The sequence below is a fragment of the Rutilus rutilus genome, assembly GCF_951802725.1.
Source record: "Rutilus rutilus genome assembly, chromosome: 8".
In the NCBI taxonomy this organism is placed as follows: Eukaryota; Metazoa; Chordata; class Actinopteri; order Cypriniformes; family Leuciscidae; genus Rutilus; species Rutilus rutilus.
The window spans coordinates 17,589,508-17,613,330 of record NC_140222.1 but is presented as its reverse complement, the minus strand read 5'-3'; the positions used below and the strand labels follow the sequence as shown (position 1 = coordinate 17,613,330).

The 23,823-nt window shown below is 40.9% G+C and overlaps 2 protein-coding genes across 5 annotated transcripts in view; one reads left to right on the top strand and one right to left on the bottom strand.

The window, feature by feature from the left end:
• Positions 1-23,823, bottom strand: part of LOC311295887 (uncharacterized protein) — a 515,693-nt gene that overhangs the window by 177,927 nt on the left and 313,943 nt on the right. The window lies entirely within an intron of this gene.
• The window catches only part of LOC311295904 (uncharacterized protein), a 90,500-nt gene continuing 71,770 nt past the window's right edge, over positions 5,094-23,823 (top strand). The window contains exons 1-3 of one of the 4 annotated variants that reach the window (XM_084417460.1): positions 5,602-5,942; positions 6,818-6,885; positions 15,575-15,901. In XM_084417460.1, the coding sequence (XP_084273586.1) occupies positions 5,935-5,942; positions 6,818-6,885; positions 15,575-15,901 (403 nt within the window). In that variant the 5' untranslated portion in view covers positions 5,602-5,934. Of the gene's footprint in view, positions 5,943-6,817; positions 6,886-15,574; positions 15,902-23,823 lie in introns of all 4 variants that reach the window. The other 3 variants (XM_084417461.1, XM_084417463.1, XM_084417462.1) reach the window with 3 other exon arrangements.

Genomic DNA, 23,823 nt, shown 5'->3' with positions numbered 1-23,823 from the left:
AAGGCACAATATATAGGATTTTTGGGATTAAAATATCCAAAAACCACTAGTACAATCTTATATAGGTTGTTGTACTTATTATCCCAAATGTATCACTTAATTATCTATATTTCTGTCAGGACAACTATCATCAAATACGATTGACAATTAGCATACAGTTAGGATGGGTGGTATGATTCTGATGGGCAAGATCAGCAATGGGTACACAGAACAGAACCATCATGAATGTATTGCAGATATAGCCTATCATTAATTCAAGATTTTAATGTACAACATAATTCAAGAATTTATTCTGATTCAAGGGGAATAAGAATGCCAAATCCTGACTGACGAGAGGAGGAGCTGGGGATGGAGGTTAATTTGCTCCTGAGAAACGCGATAGCTGCTGATAATACTGAAGGAGCTTATATATGTATACAGTGAGAGGCGTCGTATTCCTACAGGTAGACGTGGATCAGCTGAGAGTCTGCTTATGCGAGCTTGACTAACATGACCTGCCAGAACTGACGCTTTGCTTGATTGTCATTTAGCCATCGTCACTTGGCTGCATGGAAGAGCAGCATGGATTTTTTATTTTTTTTTATGGATGAGAAAGTAATGGTATTGATGTGTAAAAAGGGATCCGCTGAAGGCAAGTGTAGGTCTTTCTGTACGTCTACAACTTAAATTAGATGTTTGTTGATTCCTTATTCTTCTCTAAGCCAACTTGCCGATTATCATTAATTACAAATACATGATTAGTTGAATTGTACCTGTCCTGATTGCATCAACCTGCTGTCCCCCGTGGGTTTTATTATATGGTTGTACAAAAATGTATCTAACAAATGTTGGGTACTTGAGTGTTTCATTGGTTATGGAGCCACAGAAAATCTCTGGTCCAGTAGAGAACCTGTAAATTACTCTTATTGTGATTGGGGTTGTTACACAAGGGAGCAGGAAATTTCTTCACAAACCTGTCATCAATTGGCCTATTTGATCTGTCCCTTCACCATTACACTGACTCAGTTGATTAAGTAAACAATGTTTGATAGAAACATCTTTTCTCTGCCCAAGTCATGCAATAAATCTGACTTATGCAAGTTAACAGATCAAATATTCACATATCGCTGTGAATGATCTCCCAGATGAAGGTTAGTTTTAAAGTAAACAACATTTTAACCGTTTGTGAATGACACATAATTGTATCCTTATTTAGTTACTTGGTGTTTGGCAACGAAGGGCGTACTTTGCATCAGCAATACTGATTTAATGACAAACAAGTAATTCATAAGAAGACAACTGATGGCACCTGTATTCATAGCAACTTTATTTATTTAGTTTTCTTGCACAACAACAAATTTAACATAGGCTGAAAGTAGCAAGCTGTGTTAACTGTGGGGCAGCTGCTTGGTTTAATAAAACGAACACCAAAACTTAAAGTCCCTGTAAAGGCAATTCTAAAAAAAAATTCTAAACACATTATAAATGTTAGAAATGTATTGCTAAATCATATTACAAAGACTGTGCACTGTGAATTACTGAATTGTGGAGTTAGACCGTTAAACAGTTTTTCACCGTTGCTGTGTTCCGGATTTTTTGGGTGGGGCTAAAACGGGGGCTCGATGACGCACTGGAGCCCCTGAGCTCCTGGACACGCCCCTACTTGATGACGCACTGGAGCCCGTTCACATCAGTTTGCAACTCAATCGCGAGTTACTGTCAGTACTATTAGTTACTACTACATCCTACAGTTTGTTAGCTAGCTATTAGCCTGGTAATACCAAACTCTGCTACTTCACTTTGATTCGTAGACAGAGTCTGGAATGGCATAATAGAGAAGTGTTTTCTCTCTCGCGGGGGGGGCGCTTGTCTGAAGTTTAAAATCATTGGTTACCCGTAAGCCAATCACATAACGTTTGGTTATGGCGTGTGTTATGCGCATGCTCAGCCGCATCTAACTTCCACTGTAAACACATGTATGATGCGAAAACAAAACCATCGAGCGAAATACCAGAGTGAACATGGCTGTGCGCGACTTTTGCAGATTATGTGAAGTAAAAAGGTGTGTTCGACATCGGCTGCGGCTGGATGCACCCGATCGGCGAGAGTAGCCGCGTGCAGGCGGGGAGGAGCTGCAAACGGAGACGTGAAGTCGGACACTTTCTGGTTCCCGTAGTGACTGCTCACGTGGTGTTTGCATACTTTACCACAGCTGAAGTGAAATAAATGCAATATTTGACAAATAATACACAGATTTTTCAGATACATTTTTATTCAATACTTTATGTAGGCTACTGCTTCATACAGCGTCTGTTTGAACAAGAATAAAGTTCAACATAAGCTGTTATAAATGAAGTGGAGTCTACGTTTTTTAATCAGTTTAATTTGATAAACATGACACAATATAACATGACAACGACATGAAAAGAGTGTTTACTGTTATAATAAACTGATTTGAGAGCTTTAGAGGAACTAAAGGTGTTCGAATAAACACGAAACACACGTGATCGTTGTCATGCAGTGAATCCGGCCAATCGTGGAACAGCTGTGTCGTCATCCGCCCTCGTGCAGCCCAATGCAGCCGCTCTTGAGAAGCTGCGCTGGCTGAGTTCTCCGGCTACTCTCGAATCGCTCTCGCGGTACTTTGATGGCATACGTCACAGTCACGTGGCGTCGGCGCTGCATCAGGTCGGACAAAATTTCTAACCGGCATGCACTGCTTCAAGTCAGCCGCCGATCGGTCTGCGCAGAGCTGCATGAAGTCGAACAAGCCTAAAATCTACGCATCCACGGTACAATCAGTGTCTACGTCACGGCTCTCAGCCCGCCCTCTGTTCGTTGATTGGCCCGGCTGTTTTCAGACCGGAGGAAAACGGAAAGCTATTACGCTGTCTCAGACTGACTACAGAAGCGAAATGAAATTGAGCGGAAGTAAGAAGTCTGACATAGTCAGGCTAGCTAGCTATGCCTTCATCACGGAAATGCGTATTACCTGGATGCGATCACGTACAAAACAGATCGGTGTCCTTATTTAAATTTCCGAAAAACTATCATATCAACAAGAGGTGGATTAATTTTGTGAAGAGCCACCTTGATGGAGAGCTGAGGATCACCGCCAAAACCCGCCTCTGTAGTGATCATTTTACACGGCATAGTTTTATAAACTTTCGTCGGAGACAACTGGGATTCATTCACTGATAATCCGCTGTTACTGGTGGTGAATGTGGCCGAACCGACTATCTCCCGCCTCGGCCTTCATCCTCCCGTCGTGCCGACAACTGGTGCCATCATCGGCAGTGCGTGCCCACCAATGAGTGTATGTTACCTTGTGTGCTTATGTTATAATTATAGTAGGTAGTCCAGGCTCGAACATGTATGGCTTTGTAAAACAAATTAAGCTGCTAGGAGCATCCATTCCGGCTGTAGCTGTGACAGTTGAGTGTGGCGACGGCAGCTTTCCCGCGAGTGGGCGTGGTTTCAGCGCAGCCAGCGGACACGCCCTCAGCGTTTGAGAGCAGAGACTACTGCTCATTTTTTCAAGATTTTGATCGCTTATTTTATGTACTTGCCGACTTTTTTTATCATTCAAATTTGGCTGGGTGGCTAATAACACATTTTTCTGTGGTGTGACAAACTCAGAACACATACTTAATTTTGACTTTACAGGGACTTTAACATGAACAGTTAAAAATAATAGCAATTTATGCAAATAAATTATGGAAAGCTGGCAGCCTGTATGTTTCTTAACTTTTTCCATATGGATCAATTTTCTGTTCTGATCTCAACAGGTCTGGGCAAACTACTGAGTCGACACAAATCAGACGCCACATTTCTATGATGTAGACTTCTTACAAAGTATTTTACAGTATTTTAAAAATACAAAAATACAAAACACTAAAGTATTTTGATAACCTGTAACCTTGTTGTAACCATGGCTCCATATGGAGCCATTTTCATCAACCCTATAAAATACAAATTACAAAATACTATTTTATATTTGAAATACGTATTTGAAATACATGTATCATGAATAGGCCTATGTCACAGTGTCTGGTTTGTGTTCCCTGGGTAACCACTAGAGGTCCTCTTCCCCCACGGTGTCATTCACTCATAACTACATCTCCCATCATCCTGTTCTGTCACTCATTGATCATTGCACACAGCTATTTCCCGTCACCTTGTTAGTATCTGTGTGTTTATTCATGCTGCGTTCCAGTCCACTTTTAGACACGCACTTGCGAACTTGCCTAAGCACTTCCCCTCGAGGGAATCCCCGCCGCTATTTTGAAGTGCGTTCCACTTCGTGAAGTGGACGAGGGAAGTTTAGATGGACAGACCCTCGTTCCCTCGATTTTGACAGAGGGAGCGAGTCTACTTCATATGTACACTTCAGGCACCTATATGTCTCACAATGCAGTACGATTGTGACGTCACCACAGATCTCGTCTAATCACTACCACAACAAACAACTCTATGATATATTAATTCTATTTTTTTTTTTATTGAAAACAACCCAAACACCATATATAGATTTGGATGCTGCATTAAACAAATTCTTAAAGGGAGAACAAATGTAAATAATAAATCAACTACGTCGCTGATTCCAAGTGATCAAGGGCTTAGGACGTTCCAATTCAGCCCATTGCAGTTTCCTCTAGTAGTGGGCACTCGTGCATCGTAAGCAATGATGTACATCCGAGTGAACGAGACGGAGGGAAGTTAGCAAGTGAAGGGCATGACAATATTGGACTGGAACGCAGCCATAGGCTACCCTGTCTGTTCAGTCATTGTCATGGAGTCCTTGTTTAATGTCACGTTGCACTTCAATGTTCTGTTCTTGTTTGTTTCTTGTTTTGACCTGTCGTTGTATGGATTTTGACCTGGATTTTGACTCGGTCCTGAGGGCCACTGTCCTGCACAGTTTAGCTCCAACCCTGATCAAACACACCTGAGCAAGCTAAGTGTGTTTGATCAGGGTTGGAGCTAAACTGTGCAGGACAGTGGCCCTCCAGGACCGAGTTTGAGAAACCCTGCTGTATAATAACCATCAATTGCTCTAACATGCATAGGCCTACTATAAAACACAGTGACATGCTATGGCAAGCCATTTTTTGGCAATACTATAGCAACCTCAGTGTTATATTTTCTACTTATTTATTTTCTTGTTAATATTCACTTAATACTTTTCACTTGTTAGCATGTAGGTTTGAAGTTAGCATTAATGCATAGCATCAAATTGAAATAAAGAAATGGCTCATTTATATTTTGCAAGTGAAGTAACGGCAAAAAATAGGCTGAACTTGATAAAAATAAAATAAAATAAAATAAAATAAAATAAAATAAAATAAAATAAAATAAAATAAAATAAAATAAAAAGTACTTTAGTTCCTGAAAATCGTTTTCTTTTGGTCATAAAATGTACAATGTTGCTCATGGTCACATACTTTTCCTGTGAGCTCAAAAATGTAATGCGAGTTTATGATATTGATGACATCACCACATATCTTTTCTTACAACTGACCCTTGCATTACAACACTCCCCGGTCTCCCCTACTTCGAGAAGCACCCTTGGTTTCACTGGGTGGCGCATGTAAGCTTATTTACGTTCCCCTGTTGTGGGCGTGTTCATAAGACAACGCGCAAGCAAATGGCAGCTAAAGATCTTAGTGTACGGTCTTCAAACCGGAATGGATTATTTCAAAAGGGTAAAATTGTCTCATTGAAAAGCTTTAATTACAACTGTTCACATTTTCAAAACATTTGCGTAATTTGCGTAATGAGTTAAGAGTGTTTTTTTTTTTTTTTTTTTTGCCTGTTTGAGACAACAAGCGAAGCGAAACTTAAAATGTATTCAAACTTAAATTAATAAACATAAATTAATGAATGCCCTTAAAATAAGTGAGACGCAACGACAGTGTAAATCAATCTTATGAAGGAGAGGAGGGTAAAGTTTGCATGCATAGGTGAGTAGATGTTAGGCCTATTTATATTTATATGTTTAACCTATGTCCAAAGTCTGTATACTAATTAGCATACACTGCGAGTTATGTTCCGATTAATTATTTAGTATTTATCTATTGAAATGTGTTGGTGATCACATAGTTAGGGTTATTCTATATTGTAATCATTTTTACAATATTATAGTTTTGACTGTATTTGTGATTAATAGGCTCCTGTATTTGTGATCAATAGGCTAATGGAGCCTTTATGAACATTTAAAAATCTTAAAGATTCAGAATTATGAACAGTAGGCTATATTATTAATAAAAAAATAATCTTAAGAAGGATTTTAATATTATTTATTATTTAATATTATTCTCTCCAGTATTTCAATTTTTTTTTTATTTTTTTTATTGCTATCCTATAGGATGCTTTCAGGTTAAATTACATTTGGATCCTAAGTACAAATGCAGCAAGAAAAAAAGTTTCCAAATTTCAGAAGTTTCTAAAGTGTCCCACTTTAACACTAACAGTAGCCTACATTATTACAAAACATCACATTAACTGACTGTACAAAGTTTATGTTCAAGCTTGAATTTGGAAAAGCCACAATGACCTGTGTAACGTAAAAGGGAAGGGCGTATTATACAGTGTAAGACATACAGTACCTGAGCATTGCACTTGAGTAATTTGTTCTCTGTCTTCAGAGTTTTAGAACATTGCTTTAGAAAAACATATTTTCCTAAATATAATTTTTATCACATGACAGTAAACTTTAAGTTTGATCCTTTAATTTGTTTGCGATTATTGAACAAATTAATAAGGTTTTATTTCTGTTGGATTTAAATTTGTTAAAAAAAAGAGGAAAAAAAGTAATTTCAAGTTGTTCTTATTTCAGAATGTTCTGCAAACTCTTGAAGAAAATGGCTCATGCATTTGTTGTGATTTTTTTATGGCATCTGATTGGTAAGTTATGAATTTGTTTTTGTGCATAGTCAAAATGTAGTGTTTAAATGTACAGTATTCAGTAGTAGGCCTATCATCAGATAACAGATCCCCATAAAATCGAGTCAGTTATTTTACACCGCAACCACCTTTTATGTACTTTCTCAAAAACTTTTCCCCGGAACAGAGCTTTTAATTACTTTTTGGTTAACCATGAAATACAATGTTGTTTCCCCCTTTTCATTAAACGTTTCCTTTTGATCGTTACTTGAATTTTGTTTCAATAAATGTGGGGATAAATGAGTGACTGATACTGTGGTCTTGTCTTCACAGAGGTTAACCAAAAGCTAATAAATATTCTAAGTAGGGGATAATGTATTATTATCATGTACATCCAGCCGGTTGTTCTCTCAAAATAACCCCCGACAGGGTGATGAGGACCCCGACGCAAATTTCGCCACATATAATTATGGAGATAAGAGATATTGATTTCCGATTAAACTGTTTTAAAATCGTACCTATTTGTATTTTATAATCCAACAGTGGACAAAAAAGTAGTCACAAAAATGTCAGAAGCTGCTTTATATGAAGCAAGAGAGAGCGAGTCAGTGATGGATGGCATAATTAAATAACTGTAGGCTACACAAAATATTGATTCGACTGTTTTAATAATTTATTAGCTCACCAAATTCAAAACTTCCACGATGAAAAACCATTCCTAGCAATGTATAGCGCTGCTGACTTCAGTAACCCGGATGAGCCTGCGTTATCTGCTTTGAGAGGTTATCTGGGAATAACTGGAAGGTGTGATTGACCAATCGGAATCAAGTATTCTACAGAGCTGTCTAATAAAACTTTAGAGATAGGGGATAATGTACAATTGCTTAAGCCAAAAATCATCAACCCTCCATCAACGTGATGGACAGTTGGTATGAGGTGTTTGTGCTGATATGCTGTGTTTGGTTTTCTGTGCATAATAATAATAATGGCCAAACATCTCCACTTTGGTCTCGTCTGTCCAACGAAATCAGATGCAACTTTGCAAACCAAAGCCGTGCTGCCATGGTCTTTTTAGAGAGAAGGCTTTCTCCTGGCAACCATTCCAAATTCTTTTTCTAATTGTACTGTGTTGTGGAAATTATCTATGTAGTTGTGAGATTGCAATGAAAACCAAACACATTTGTCTTTGCAGTACTTTATTCTTGCAAGAAAGCCATTTACATGCAGACTTCAGAGTTTCCTGTTGCCAAGGGCAACCCCACCTAGTGCAGGCTGCCTTTTCACACATCACTCACACCTCACCCTGCTGTTTTCCTGTTATGTTAATTCAGAAAGAAGATCTATACCATATAAGGGCATTTTATTGTCTTATTCTCTTGACCCAGAGAAAGAGGGACTGTTTCTAAGAAATGGCATGATGTCGAGGAGACATGTAACACCTTCTGTTGAAAAGACATCTTCACATTTGGACAGTACACAGTAATTTTCCACTAAACTATTGTCTGTTGTCATGCAAGCACATACATTACATGAAATTAATTACCATAACAACTGTCATGAACTTTATCATTTAACATGTTAACTGAGGCCTGTAGAGTCTGAGGTGTATAGTTCTTGGGTGTTTTGCGATTTTCTCTGTGTCTTTCCTCCTTGGCATTGTGTTAACACACACCTTAACGCTCCAGACCATCAAACTGCTAAAACTTTTATAGAGGTGATCACACTTGCTGATGATCATTTAATCAAAGACATGTGATTAGCAGCGCCCGGCCCGACTGCTACTTACCCTCTTAATTCCAAGGGTGTACTTAGATTTTCACACATGGCTTCTCCAGTTTGGCCTAGTTTTTGTTAAATAAATAATGACATGGTGTAATATGCCATGTGTTGTTGTTCATCTGAGGTTGTATTTACCTAATTCTAAGACCTGCTTAGGACCAGGGGCCGGTTGCATAAACCTCTAAGACTAGTCTTACAAGTTAGATTGTTGGAAACTTATTCCTTAATCGAAGCAGAACCAGGAGACGTTTTGGGATATCTTTCAAGCAGAAGTTTTTCTTTATTGAGGACTTCGCTGTGATGCTGTAGACTTCCAAATTTCATCTGACTAATGTAACTTTATATGGTATCTTATAGGCATTCAGTGGGCAGTCCTTAAAGGTGCTGACCTTACACACAGCCTTAGGGAAGACCACTAAATCTAATCATCTAAAGACAATAGAGACAATTACCCCCAACTGAGATAATGGTATCCCCCAAATTGTATAAACAACACATGGTCACGAGAACTAAGACTAGGTAAACATTCACACACAGTTCAACTCTTAGTTTTCTTATGTGATGTTATGTAAGGGAGTAGGATCAGCAGATCTAAAACATATTGTTAAATTTGTAATCCTACAGACATCAATTTATTTTCTTTAAGACGGTTCAAAGCTTTTTTAAATCAGTTACATAAAAACGTAGATAAGCCTACTTTGATACCGAAAACTTAGACTGACTGCCCCTGACTAACTGCTAGTAGGTCATACTAGGACTTAAGACACAGTCTTAACATTATGGCTATGTTTGTTTATGCAACCGGCCGCAGATGGTTTTTTATTAAGGCCTGATACTGTCTGTAAAACCATAGAATTTAAAGAGGAACTTTCTTTTTCACATGAATGTACATCTCAATTGCACTTAAGGTGCACTTAGATGTGATAGAAGATAGAAACAGCTCCACAGGTAATGGATGTTGTATGCATATCAAACAATTTTTTTTTTGTAAATTGTGAAAAGAATTGGATACACTAATTTTAATGTAGTTGTGTGTGTGTGTGTGTGTGTGTGTGTGTGTGTGTGTGAGAGGAGAGAGAGTGAATGTGAGTGAGGGAGAGAGAGAGTGTGTGTGTGTGTGAGAGGGAGAGAGAGAGTGTGTGTGTGTGTGTGTGAGAGAGAGAGAGAGAGAGAGAGAGAGAGAGAGAGAGAGAGAGAGAGAGAGAGCAACTCCCAGTTCTTCTGAGTTGTGCCAGGAAAGGCAACCTGTGCCAAATATACACTCACCTAAAGGATTATTAGGAACACCATACTAATACTGTGTTTGACCCAGTTCGCCTTCAGAACTGCCTTAATTCTACGTGGCATTGATTCAACAAGGTGCTGAAAGCATTCTTTAGAAATGTTGGCCCATATTGATAGGATAGCATCTTGCAGCTGATGGAGATTTGTGGGATGCACATCCAGGGCACGAAGCTCCCGTTCCACCACATCCCAAAGATGCTCTATTGGGTTGAGATCTGGTGACTGTGGGGGCCATTTTAGTACAGTGAACTCATTGTCATGTTCAAGAAACCAATTTGAAATGATTCGAGCTTTGTGACATGGTGCATTATCCTGCTGGAAGTAGCCATCAGAGGATGGGTACATGGTGGTCATAAAGGGATGGACATGGTCAGAAACAATGCTCAGGTAGGCCGTGGCATTTAAACAATGCCCAATTGGCTCTAAGGGGCCTAAAGTGTGCCAAGAGACATCCCCCACACCATTACACCACCACCACCAGCCTGCACAGTGGTAACAAGGCATGATGGATCCATGTTCTCATTCTGTTTATGCCAAATTCTGACTCTACCATCTGAATGTCTCAACAGAAATCGAGACTCATCAGACCAGGCAACATTTTTCCAGTCTTCAACTGTACAATTTTGGTGAGCTCGTGCAAATTGTAGCCTCTTTTTCCTATTTGTAGTGGAGATGAGTGGTACCCGGTGGGGTCTTCTGCTGTTGTAGCCCATCCGCCTCAAGGTTGTGCATGTTGTGGCTTCACAAATGCTTTGCTGCATACCTCGGTTGTAACGAGTGGTTATTTCAGTCAAAGTTGCTCTTCTATCAGCTTGAATCAGTCGGCCCATTCTCCTCTGACCTCTAGCATCAACAAGGCATTTTCACCCACAGGACTGCCGCATACTGGATGTTTTTCCCTTTTCACACCATTCTTTGTAAACCCTAGAAATGGTTGTGCGTGAAAATCCCAGTAACTGAGCAGATTGTGAAATACTCAGACCGGCCCGTCTGGCACCAACAACCATGCCACGCTCAAAATTGCTTAAATCTCCCCTCATTAGACGTTCTCTGGCGCCATGGAGCTCTATGACTTAAGTATTTCTATCATGAAAGGCCAATTGGGGCAAGCCTGGGGCAGATAATAATGGACTAAAGAAAACTGGGGGTAACAAATAAGGATCGGAGCCTAAAATTAAAATTTTCTCCAGGTATCACTGTCTCTCTCTCTCAATTCAATTCAATTCAATTCAAAGGGGCTTTATTGGCATGAAAGTTTTTGAAACAATGTTGCCAAAGCATATACAAAATATACAAATAAAATATTTACGTAATATATACAAACATAATAAAACAGTTATATGAAAAAAAAAAAAAAAAAAACATATAGCAATGTTCTTATATAGTAATAACTTTACTATATATAAGTTATGAAACTTAACACAATGTTTGGATATATTTGTGTGTCGGTCACTCACTACCCCTCAGGTTGTGGCATGTTTGTACATATGTGACCCTGGACCACAAAACCAGTCTTATGGGTAATTTTATTAAAATTTAGATTTATACATCATCTGAAAGCTGAACACATAATCTTTCCACTGATGTATGGTTTGTTAGGATAGGACAATATTTGGCCGAGATACAACTATTTGAAAATCTGGAATCTGAGGGTGCAGAAAAATCGAAATATTGAGAAAATCACCTTTAAAGTTGTCCATTTCTATTCGCGATTGTGCTGCATCCACTCACAAAAATATATTTTTTAGATATTTATGGTGGGAAATTTACAAACTTTCTTCATGGAACATGACCTTTACTTAATATCCTAATGATTTTTGGCATAAAAGAAAAATCTATCATTTTGACCCATACAATGTTTTGTTGGCTATTGCCACAAATATACCCGTGCTACTTAAGACTGGTTTTGTCATCCAGGGTCACATATTGGGTAGCAAGATAAGTTCTGTCTCCTTCTCCCAGGAGAAAGTTTAATTTAGAAATTTCATTCAGGTCTTTGAAGTTTGGGATTATATGGTTAAATTTGTTAAAGTAAAGGTTCCTTGTGTCTTTGAACGCTTCACATTGTAGGAGAAAGTGCATCTCTGTCTCAACCTCACCTGTGATCACACGTTCTGTTTTCTTTTGGTTGCCATGATTTGTTGTGTCTTCCTGTTTCAATTGCCAATTTGTGATCACTGAGCCTGTACCTGGTTAGGATCTGTCTCTGCTTTCTATCTCTGACAGTAGAGAGATATTCTGCTAATTTATAATCTCTTTTTAGGGTCAAATAACAATCTAGTCTACTTTGGCTTTTAGTTTCTTCTTTCCAATGTTCCAGATAGGTTTCTTTGCATTGTGCTATGATTTGCTTGACTCTGATTGGTGTTTGGGAGGCAGTGTTGTTCTGAGGCTGCTCAGACTGTCTCTGACGTGGGTCAGTTTGCCTCAGTACCAACTGACATAGGGGACTCTTCTCTGGGCTCAGCTCTTGGGTTCGGAGGGCTTTGGAGTGAAGTGTGTCTTGGGGGCTGGATTTCAGGTGGTTAAAAAAGTTGAGTGTTCTCTTTTGGATGTTAATTATCAGTGGGTATCTGCCTAATTCTGCTCTGCATGCATTTGTTGGTGTGTTTCTGTGTACGTGTAAAATGTATCTGCAAAATTCTGCATGAAGAGATTCTGTTGGGTGTTTGTCCCAACGGGTATAGCTCTGATGACTGAGTGGACCCCATATTTCACTACCGTACAGCGCAATGGGCTGGATGACACTGTCAAATATTTTAAGCCAGATTTTAATTGGAATTTGGAAGTTATAAAATTTTCTCTTAATTGCATGTATAGCTCTTCGAGCTTTTTCTTTTAGTGCATTCACTGCCATGTTGAAACTCCCTGATGCTGATATGGTTATACCAAGGTAGGTATAGCTCATGCTGTGTTCAATGACATCATTATTAATGGTGAATTGATGTTTGTTCTCTTGACATCTTGGGCGTTTTTGGAAGATCATGATATTAGTTTTCTTCATATTTACAGCCAGAGCCCAGTTCTGACAGTATTTTTCTACTATGTCCAGCTGTTGCTGTAATCCTTGTTTAGTAGGAGACAGTAGAACGAGATCGTCAGCATAAAACAGGGACTTCACTTCTCTATCTAGAAGGGAGAGGCCAGGAGCAGCACATTGATCTAACTCAACAGCAAGCTCATTGATGTACATATTAAATAATGTTGGACTTAAATTGCAACCCTGCCGAACACCTCTTCTCTGGGTGAAGAAATCAGTTTGTTTGTTCCCAATTCTAACAGCACACATATTTTCTAAATACATAGATTTAACTAGATCATTTTGCCCCCTATACCACACTGTAGAAGTCTGTAAAAGAGACCTTCATGCCAAATAGAATCAAAAGCTTTTCTGAAATCAATGAAACAAGAGAATATTTTACCATTTTTAGTTTGGTGTACATGTTTATTAATTAAGGTGTGAAGGGTATATATATGATCAGTGGTGCGGTGTTTTGGGAGGAAACCAATCTGACTTTTACTTAAGATGGAGTGTTCCTCAATGAAATCTAGCATTCTTTTATTGAGAATGCTACAGAATAATTTGCCCAGACAGCTGCTGACAGAGATGCCACGGTAGTTATTAGGGTCTGATTTGTCCCCACTCTGAAGAAATGGGGGAAATGAGCCCTTTGCACCAGATGTCAGGAAAACATCCTGACTGTAGTCTCTCTCTCTCTCTCTCTCTCTCTCTCTCTCTCTCTCTCTCTCTCTCTCTCTCTCTCTCTCTCTCTCTCTCTCTCAAATAGGCAGTTTGGGCGGCCATACCGGGCGAGTCGGTCGTAAATATGGCGGCGTTCTATTTGTTGTGACGTAGGTGGCATCTATGAATAGCCTATTTTACAATTACAGATGAAACTGGCCTGCACTTGAAGTCCCGAACAGGGGTCTCATTTATAAAACTGTGTGTAGGATCCTTACTAAAAGTGTACATGCGCCCGAAAGCCAAAAATGGCGTACGACAAAAAATATTCAGACTTATAAAACGTTGTGTACGCCAGAACCTGCGCAAAATTACCTTTATAAATCCCAGTCAGCAGAAGATTGTGTGCACATGTCTCCTCCTTGAAATAACCATATATGGAGCTTACAACGCCTAGTTTTACTATGCATATCCTCATCTGCATATCATTTGCATATGCTTATTCATCCACGTGATACCATGTTTAACGATACAAGATATTAGGAAAATATGAAATACGGATGTTCCGTCACATTAAATTGCTAAAAATCATTTAGTAGCCTGTCCTTGCAATTGTTTTTGAATAAATAAAACAAATAGTATAGAATTCATTTCACAGAAAAAAATTCTCAATCATTTCCACTGGCCAAATAGTATTTTAAATTGATTTATATTTTTAATGGAAACAGATAGGCCTTATTGTGCATTATTTGCGTGAAAATATTTTCTCAGGCAATCCGCTATTATCATGGTAAGCAGTCCTCGCTGTAATTAAAACATTAAAACACCAACATGCCACAGAAAAAGTGTTCAAAAGCATTGCATCCACAACAAATTTCTATTTATTATAATATATATTTTTTTTTTTACTTCTCAGTAATGATTTCATGTAATTTAAAGGTGATCTAAGTAACTTTTTTACCTTAACTGAACAGCTTCGGAGTCACTGGAATGGTTATATTACTTATTTCGGGTTAAATGGTGGTCGTTTCGCACCCCCCTGGTGCCCGTGAGCGGAAAATCCGCACTTGCAACTTTGAGCCGGCGCGCCGCCGCGTCAGGAAGTCTCGCGTGATATCAGGTCTCGCGATGTAAACAATTGCTTTACGGCCAAAAGAAATCTGCTAAAATGCTGTCATTATTGCGCTCCCTCACGCTGTTCGAACCCGAATGAAGAAGACGTTTTAAAGAATGTCCCATCTGCTTTGATGTCGTTGATCTACTAGCCTCTGGTGTCTGAGAATCACCAACGAGTTTTTACAAATATCTTTGTAAAATACAAATAAAAACACAAATAGTGTTGTCAAATATCTATTCCGAAGCTGTGGGGGGAGCTCTATAGAGAAACCTGCGAGCAAAAAGCGAGAATACAGCGAAGAAATCCCGAAACTACTGAGCCCCGCTTTAAATGTTTAACTCCATTAATGAGAATTGCATATTTAATCTAAATATTTATATCAGAAGTAAAATATAATTTAAATCATTAAATCATATATCATTTATTTATTTAAACTGTTATTGTGAACATGCACTGTATGTATGATTAGGACTGAGACATGAATTAGGACTGGATATTTACGTTTACTTTCATCTGCTGTATAAGCTTCAGCAGTCAGAGTTGTGGTTAGATATTCTAGCTCCACCCATTAGGCCCAAATTACATTCACTCCTCATCGCTGGAGCTTTGGCGAGGAGAAGCTACATGTAAGCTCATTTGCTCTGCAGTGAGCAGCTTCTCCTAATGCTGGTTTAATCTAAGCCCTGTCTGTGAAACCAGGCTTGAAATTGGTGAAACATATAAGAGGTTTTAGAATAAAAAAATAAAATAAAAAAATAAATACTGCAATGTTTTAATAAGTGCCATAATGAACCAACCAAATGAGAACTTAATGTATGATTGATTAACATTGTCTGTTTGTTCTGCAGGTGTGTTTGGTGCTGATAAAGATGAAGTGAAGACTGTGCCAGTGAGGGAGGGAGATTCTGTCACTCTAAACCCTGATCTTACTGAAGAACACAAAAATCATAAGTTAGAGTTGTTAATTAAAGGTGCAAAAATAGCTGCAATCAATATAACAAGTCATCAGATCTCATATAGTGATAGTGCTGGGAGATTCAGAGACAGACTGCAGCTGAATCCTCAGACTGGATCTCTGACCATCAAGAACATGAGAACCACAGACACTGGAGTTTATACTCTAGAGATCACTGGAAAAACACTTTTGAGGAAGTCCTTTAGTGTTACTGTCTATGGTGAGTAGAGAATAATATGCTATTTGTTATTTTTGCTGTATATTTTTGTTGACATATTAAATGTACCAAATATTATTCAATATTTTCATTTATAATTCTTCTAAATTATTTATTATATATACAAATATAGATACAATTAATCGCTATATTGTATAATATAGAGATTAAATGTGACCCATGCTGGCAAGTCAGAATGAGCACATTTCCAAAAATGCATGTTTTCCCTCCATTAAAAAACCTTCAAAATGATGTATGATTTGTTGGAATCTGACCAAAAAAGACAGCGCAACACCTGTTTGAAGTCAACAGAGTCAGCAAAGTCTGAGTCAGCTAAGTTTTATGAAGGTTCCAAAACAAAATCACCTAGCAATCGTACCTTAAAATTCTTGGTAATAACACCAAATTTGACTTGCACACCAAGTCAAAACCAAATATCTAGCCTATAGGAAAAATATATGTTCAACGATTGAAAATATTTAAATCAACTATTTAACATTGTTACCTAACTGATTTTTCTGCTTCGCAGTCAGTTTGAGAAACATGTCACTGGTTAAGGGCTACCCATGTAGCAATCCATGTAGCAAAAATATGCAACACATCAGTAATAACAATAACAAATTTCCCATCTCATGTTCACAAGTTTTTTTTAAATAAGACTAAAGGTTCTTGCACCAAAATGTGTGCACGTTAAAAAATAAATACGACCCACTTGTGTCAGTCATATTTTACACACTACCTCCGAAACTTTCGTCTGACCAAAAAAAAGAAAAAAGATTCGGATCGGATTTTTTGCATCGGTAGCAAGTATTTTGACAGTTCAGAGCCACCGAATGACGGATACAAAAAAAAGATTGTGCTGTCAATCGATTAAAAAATAACTCGATTAATCACACATTCTTTAATTAATCGCAATTAAAAGCACACGTTTTATAGGTTTATATTAGTTTATATATTTTATAATGTCATAATTTCACAGTTAATCTCCAAATTAATGTAGAGACAACATAAAGACAATGGCCCTCATTTATCAAAAGTGCGTACACCAAATTTCCAGCGTACACCTGGCGTACACCCAAAACCACGGTGACTTTGAGATTTATCAATATGGACGTTGGCATACGGCACGCTCAAATCCTACGCCAGCTCAGGAGGTGGTGTACGCACGTTTTGAGTGCGGGAATGCACAGAAAAACAATTCCTAACACCACAAAACGCACTGACAAACTAAAAGATATGATATATTATGACCCACTGTAAAAAAACAACAACATAGTAATTATAAACTTCAGTGTTTATTTTTGTGCAACATGGACTTCAATGTTTAATTTGTGTGATTTTACCAAAGCATTTGATTTGTAGGCATATGTATTCCTTAAGTTGCGAGCCTGTGCGCTTTACCTGACGTTTCAAGCCTTGTTTATACTTTCGCCTGGCTCCGCAGCGCGAGTCTCCGCAGACTGCGTGCGCACCTCCCCAAACGGACGAGGCGTTTATACTCGACGCGCTCGCCGTTGTACTATTCTTTGAAACGATGGTTAGGCCAGGGTTAGGCCCGGCAGATGTGCACGGACTGGGTTTAGTAATGAAAGGCTTTCAATGATCAAAAAAATAATTCAGACTGACAAAATAATAAAAATGACATTCTTCTTCTTTTAAATAATAATAATACAAATAATAATAATATTAATAATAATAATAATAATAACGACATTCTTCTTCTAAATAACAATAAGCCTCATTAATAATAAAAATCTAGAAATCAATTTTGTATCCCTCCACTTCCCTGGTTTCGCTTTCTCTTTCTCAAAGAAGTTTCTCTTTAATTTGCCGTCTTCCGTGTGTCCATGGCGTAAAATGAGGGCGTGGGGGGAGCGGAGACTTGAATATATAGGGGCGTGTTATTCTAATGACGATCGTTTTCAGCCGCGGCATTTATCAAGGCCAGGTATTGCGTACACCTGGATTTCAAAGGTACGCACAGCTTCATAAATCAGGTGATGAGAGGAGTGTAAGCATAATCTTACGCCAATATATACGCCCGTTTCTATGCAAGATTGATAAATGAGGGCCAATATATTTTAAATACTTGTATAATGGCATCTTTTTTTATAAATGAAGGTCAGTAGCCTATCACTGATACTAATGATACTATGTCAAGATAAACATAATTTTTTCCCCCAATTTTAAACAATAAGTATTGCCATCCAACATTACTGTGTAATTGAGCAGTGAGTAATTTTCTCTGTTTCCTTTGTTCTTTGATTAACTTTACTGACAGACTGCATTATTGGCTGCTGTCACTGTATGACCTGCAGCTGCTGACAGAGACACACACCTCATTCTCTCACAGCTTTTTACGTTAATTTAAGCCTTGATTTAACTCATTTAAGACTGCTCTTATGAGCTTACTTGACAAAACGGAAATCTTTGCATAATTGTGTGTATTATTTTCCGTTCAAGCGAAAGATAACGTACTCGGTTACTAACGTAACCTCGGTTCTCTCTAGAGAGGGAACGAGTACTTGCGTAATATCTTACGCTAGGGGAAAACCTCTTTTCCTCGAGATATTGAAGCCAAAAATTATCCTTAATTTTGCAATAATGTAAAACGCATTGCAGCAGCATGCAGACATGGGCGAGACAGCTCGCGCGCCCATTGGCTGCTCTGCGGCAACTGCACCAGCCTATCGAGAGAGGCCCCTCATGACGTTAGTAACCAATGAGGGCGCTTCGCGCCCAATACGTCATGTCCCGCCAAAAGAGGGTGGGGCTCGGCTATAAATATAGCCTCGAGGGCTGGTTTGACCAGTTTTTTATCGCCGAAGCAAACCGGAGCGTGATGCATGCACGGCAAGATACGCAAGTACTCGTTCCCTCTCTAGAGAGAACCGAGGTTACGTTAGTAACCGAGTACGTTCTCTTACGAGAGTACTCTCGTACTTGCGTAATATCTTACGCTAGGGGAACACAGTGTAAAACGCCGTGCGTGCTTGAGATACAACACTAAAGTCCCAAGGGCAGGTGCCCTGGGCTCATACAGTGCCTAATCACACTGGACTCACAGAGAATCCGGGAAGAGGGGCTAGAATAGCGTCATTCCTGTAATATAGAGCTCTAATAAGAGCAGATTATATCAAGTGTTCCACACAGCCAGGGCGAACTCGGCCTGGACTGATAAATATGGGGGACTTACGCACTGCCCACAGAAGTATACAGACGATCAGCGATCGACACTCTAGCAGTTTCAGCATCCTGGGCCGATAGCATCGGGCAGGCAATACTGAAAGTTTATACCGAGAGCAACTTAGCCTGTAAAGCAGGAACCTCGAGGTTATAAAACCTTATAAATGTAGACGGGGAGGCCCAGCCCGCCGCCATACAGATATCTTGCAAGGCAATCCCACTAGACCAAACCCACGACGAGGCCATGCCTCTCGTGGAGTGCGCTTTGACACCTAACGGGCATTGCAGGCCCTTAGACGTATAAGCTAGCGCTATAGCATCAACTATCCATCTGGATAAACTCTGTTTTGACGCGGCTAGTCCCTTAGAACGTCCGCTGAACAAAACAAAGAGCTGCTCCGTCTGTCTGAAAACGGATGAGCGAGACACATAGGCTCTTAACGCCCTGACCGGGCAAAGGAAGCCTGCATCTCCTTCCTCTTCAGACACCGGCAGGGCCGACAGGGCGATCACCTGTGCCCTAAACGGTGTATTGAGGGATTTTAGGAACATTTCCGTGCTTTGGTTTGAGTATGACTCTCGAGTCATTAGGTCCAAACTCCGTACACGTCGCGCTCACTGAGAGCGCTTGCAAGTCCCCTATGCGCTTCACTGAAGCGAGAGCCAGAAGAAGCACTGTTTTGAGAGACAAGTGTTTTAGGTCTATTGATTGTATTGGCTCGAATGGGGCACCTTTCATGGCTTCTAGAACCGTGGAAAGGTCCCAAACGGGAACCGAGGGAGGTCTGGGAGGATTCAGCCTCTTAGCTCCTCTAAGGAACCGAATGACTAGATCGTTCCTTCCTAATGACTGGCCAAGCGTTGGTTCAGCAAACGCTGCTATGGCCGCCACATAAACTTTGAGCGTGGATGGGGCTCTGCCCTTATCCAGAAGCTCTTGTAAAAAGGAAAGAACCTCCAACACCCCACAGTGTGAGGGTGAAGTGCCACACGCTGTACACCAGCTAGTGAACACAGACCATTTTGAGGAATAGAGCCGTCTCGTAGATGGAGCTCTAGCCTGCATGATCGTCTTTAACACTCCGGCTGGGAGGTTAATGGGTACCCGTTGATGGCCCACATGTGTAGGGACCACAGCTCCGGGCGAGGATGCCAGATCGAGCCGTTTGCCTGCGAGAGGAGATCCCTCCTCACCGGTATCGGCCACGGGGCGGTACTCGTCAGCTGCATCAGGACTGGAAACCAGGCTTGGTTCGTCCATAATGGGGCGACGAGTAGCACCGGGCATCCGTTTTCCCTGATTCGCTCCAACACCTGGGGTAGAAGCGTGACAGGGGGGAAAGCATAGAGCAGGCAGCGGGGCCAGACGCGGGCCAGCGCATCCCTGCTCTTGGAGAAAAATTCCTGACAGTGAGCGTTCTCTTGAGACGCAAATAGGTCTATTTTCGCTCTGCCAAATGTCCTCCACAGCAGTTTGACTGTCTGCGGGTGTAAAAGACCATTCTCCTGCCGGAAGATTGTTCCTGGACAGTCTGTCTGGTCCCACATTCAGGTGGCCGGGCACATGCACTGCTCTGAGCGAGCGCAGATTGTGCTGAGCCCAGACCAGGAGGCGTTCCGTCAGCCTGTGAAGGGTTCTGGATCTGATACCTCCTTGGTGATTTATATAAGACACCACTGACATGTTGTCCGAACGGACCAGGACGTGGTGTCCTATTATATGGGGACAAAAGCGCCTCAGCGTGTTGTCGACTGCCATCATTTCCAGGCAGTTTATGTGTAGAAGCTTCTCCCGTTCCGACCACAGGCCGAAGAACGGTCTGCCCTCTAGCAGCGCTCCCCATCCCGAGGCTGAGGCGTCCGTAGACACCACCTTCACGCTCGAGGAAGTCCCCAGGCTTACACCTGACAGGTACCAATCGGTTACTGTCCAAGGTTTCAGAGCTGCGATGCATTTCTGATCGACCTTGAGGCGCAAGAGACCGGAGGTCCACGCTCTGTGCGGAACGCGCGGTTTTAACCAGTACTGCAGCGGGCGCATGCGAAGCAGACCCAGCTGAAGCACTGAAGATGCTGAAGCCATGAGACCCAGCATTTTCTGGAACTTTTTGAGCGGGACTAAAGTGCCGTGGCGAAAAGTTTCTGTCATGCGCTGAATACTCAGCCTGCGTTGCGGTGACAGTTGTGCTGTCATAGACAGCGAGTCCAGTTCTGTACCCAGAAAAGATCTTTTCTGACTGGGAGACAGCGAACTCTTTGTCCATTTGACTTTGAGACCTAAATTCTCGAGGTGATCGAGTAATATGGTCCTGTGATCTATGAGCTCTGACTGTGATCGAGCTAGAACCAGCCAATCGTCCAAATAATTCAGCACTCGTATGCCTCGGAACTTGAGGGGTGCGAGTGCTGCATCCATGCACATCGTGAATGCACGAGGTGCCAGGGATAGGCCAAACGGGAGGACTGTGTACTGATATGCCTGGTCCTCGAAGGCGAATCTCAAAAAACGCCTGTGACGTGACGCTATTTGTATTTGAAATACGCGTCTTTCAGATCTATCGACATGAACCAGTCCCCTTGGCAAATTTGCGAGAGGATTTTCCTGGTCGTGAGCATTCTGAACTGTCGTTTCAGAAGTGCTTTGTTTAGCCGTCTTAGATCTAGAATGGGTCTGAGACCCCCGTCTTTTTTGGGTACCAGAAAATATCTGCTGTACATGCCCCCTTCGCTCTGAGCCTGTGATAAGGGTTCTATAGCCCCTTTGCTCAGTAACTTCGCTATTTCGGCTCGAAGTAGGTGTGCTACTTCCTCTTTCACCGTAGTTTCGATTCGCGCCGCTTGGCGTTGCGGGCGTCGACCGAACTGTAGCAAATAGCCTCTTTCTATAATGTTCAGCACCCACTCTGATACCCCGGGAAGCTCGCCCACGCTTTCGTGTGAGTGGCTAGGGGTAGAATGATATCCGGGCTCTGGTCGCGACCTAGTGGCGGGCGGAGAGCACCGGTGTGCTGTAACATGAGCGCCGTGCTTGCAGCGTGTGAGACCGGGGGCGCGCTGATCACAGCAGGCAGCCTGCCCGCGCTCAGTTCTCCTACAGCGGTGTGCTGAGAGAGAGCGAGCGGGGTAAACCCCATAGGGTTTATTATGTCTGTGAGCGAATAAGGGCACGGGACATCGGGCCCATGCAAAACGCTGAGAACACCGTCTGTTTGTGCAGACTGTATGTGCGTTGGTTTCGTTTTTACAGAAACCGTGAGACATGTAGTGTTGTAGTGTTTGCGGGCACTGGGACTTGGGCACAATCACTAAATTTGGGTGCACAATCGACATGAGTCGATTTTATTTGTGCGGGCCGTGTGTGGCGGGCCGTGTTTGTGTGTAGGAATGGGCACTGGGCATTTTTACTACACTCATAACACCATCGGCCGTGGCCGGAATACCAGAAAATACACTCTTTATGGGATTTATCTGGTTCATTGTAAAAACGGCGTTTGCTTGCAGGCAAGCGGGCTGTGTTGCCGACTTTTTTACTGCAGAATACACTGGAACAGTCGCAATAACTGGAACTGAGCGAGCGAGAATGTGGGAGTCCGGCCGCAGTGGCTAGGAATCCTTTGTGTTGCCATAGAAACAGTGTTTGGGTGCGGGCGAGCGGTTCGTACAACGCGCTCGTTGACTGCAAAATACACATCTGAATGGTCGCCTTTTAAGGGAACTGACAGAGCGAAGCAGGGACATTCTAAAACGCTTAACGTGAAAAACGCTTAACGTGGCTTACTGTACTAAGACATTGATATTAAAATTAAACGCGTTGCGTTCAATTTCTGGGCTCATCTGATTTTTTATACATAGTATGGTTTATAAATATGACGTGTACTGATTTTGGTTATTTAATATCACTGTCTTAGTACAGTAAGCCACGTTAAGCCTTTTCTTATAACGGTTTTCTATGGGAGGAAAACGCTTAACGTGTAATTAAACGCGTTGCGTTCATATTCTGGGCTCATCTGATTTTTTATACATAGTATGGTTTATAAATATGACGTGTACTGATTTTGGTTATTTAATATCACTGTCTTAGTACAGTAAGCCACGTTAAGCCTTTTCTTATAACGGTTTTCTATGGGAGGAAAACGCTTAACGTGTAATTAAACGCGTTGCGTTCATATTCTGGGCTCATCTGATTTTTTATACATAGTATGGTTTATAAATATGACGTGTACTGATTTTGGTTATTTAATATCACTGTCTTAGTACAGTAAGCCACGTTAAGCCTTTTCTTATAACGGTTTTCTATGGGAGGAAAACGCTTAACGTGTAATTAAACGCGTTGCGTTCATATTCTGGGCTCATCTGATTTTTTATACATACTATGGTTTATAAATATGATGTGTACTGATTTTGGTCTTTTAATATCACTGTCTTAGTACAGTAAGCCACGTTAAGCGTTTTTCACGTTAAGCGTTTTAGAATGTCCCGCGAAGCATTGAAGGCATAATTTTGTCGTCTCGGTTCTCTCGTGCGGAAAACTAGGATTCTGCCGCTGAGCCACAGGGGAAGAATACATAAGTTTTCAGTTTACACGACCATATAATAGAGCGTCAGCATGCTTTGTATTGGTACAGACGAGCGGGTAGTACAACGCGCTCGTTGACTGCAAATTGCAAAATACACATCTGCAGTCGCCTTTTCAGGGAACTGGCAGAGCGAAGCATTGACGTGAATAGGGCGCAACTAGG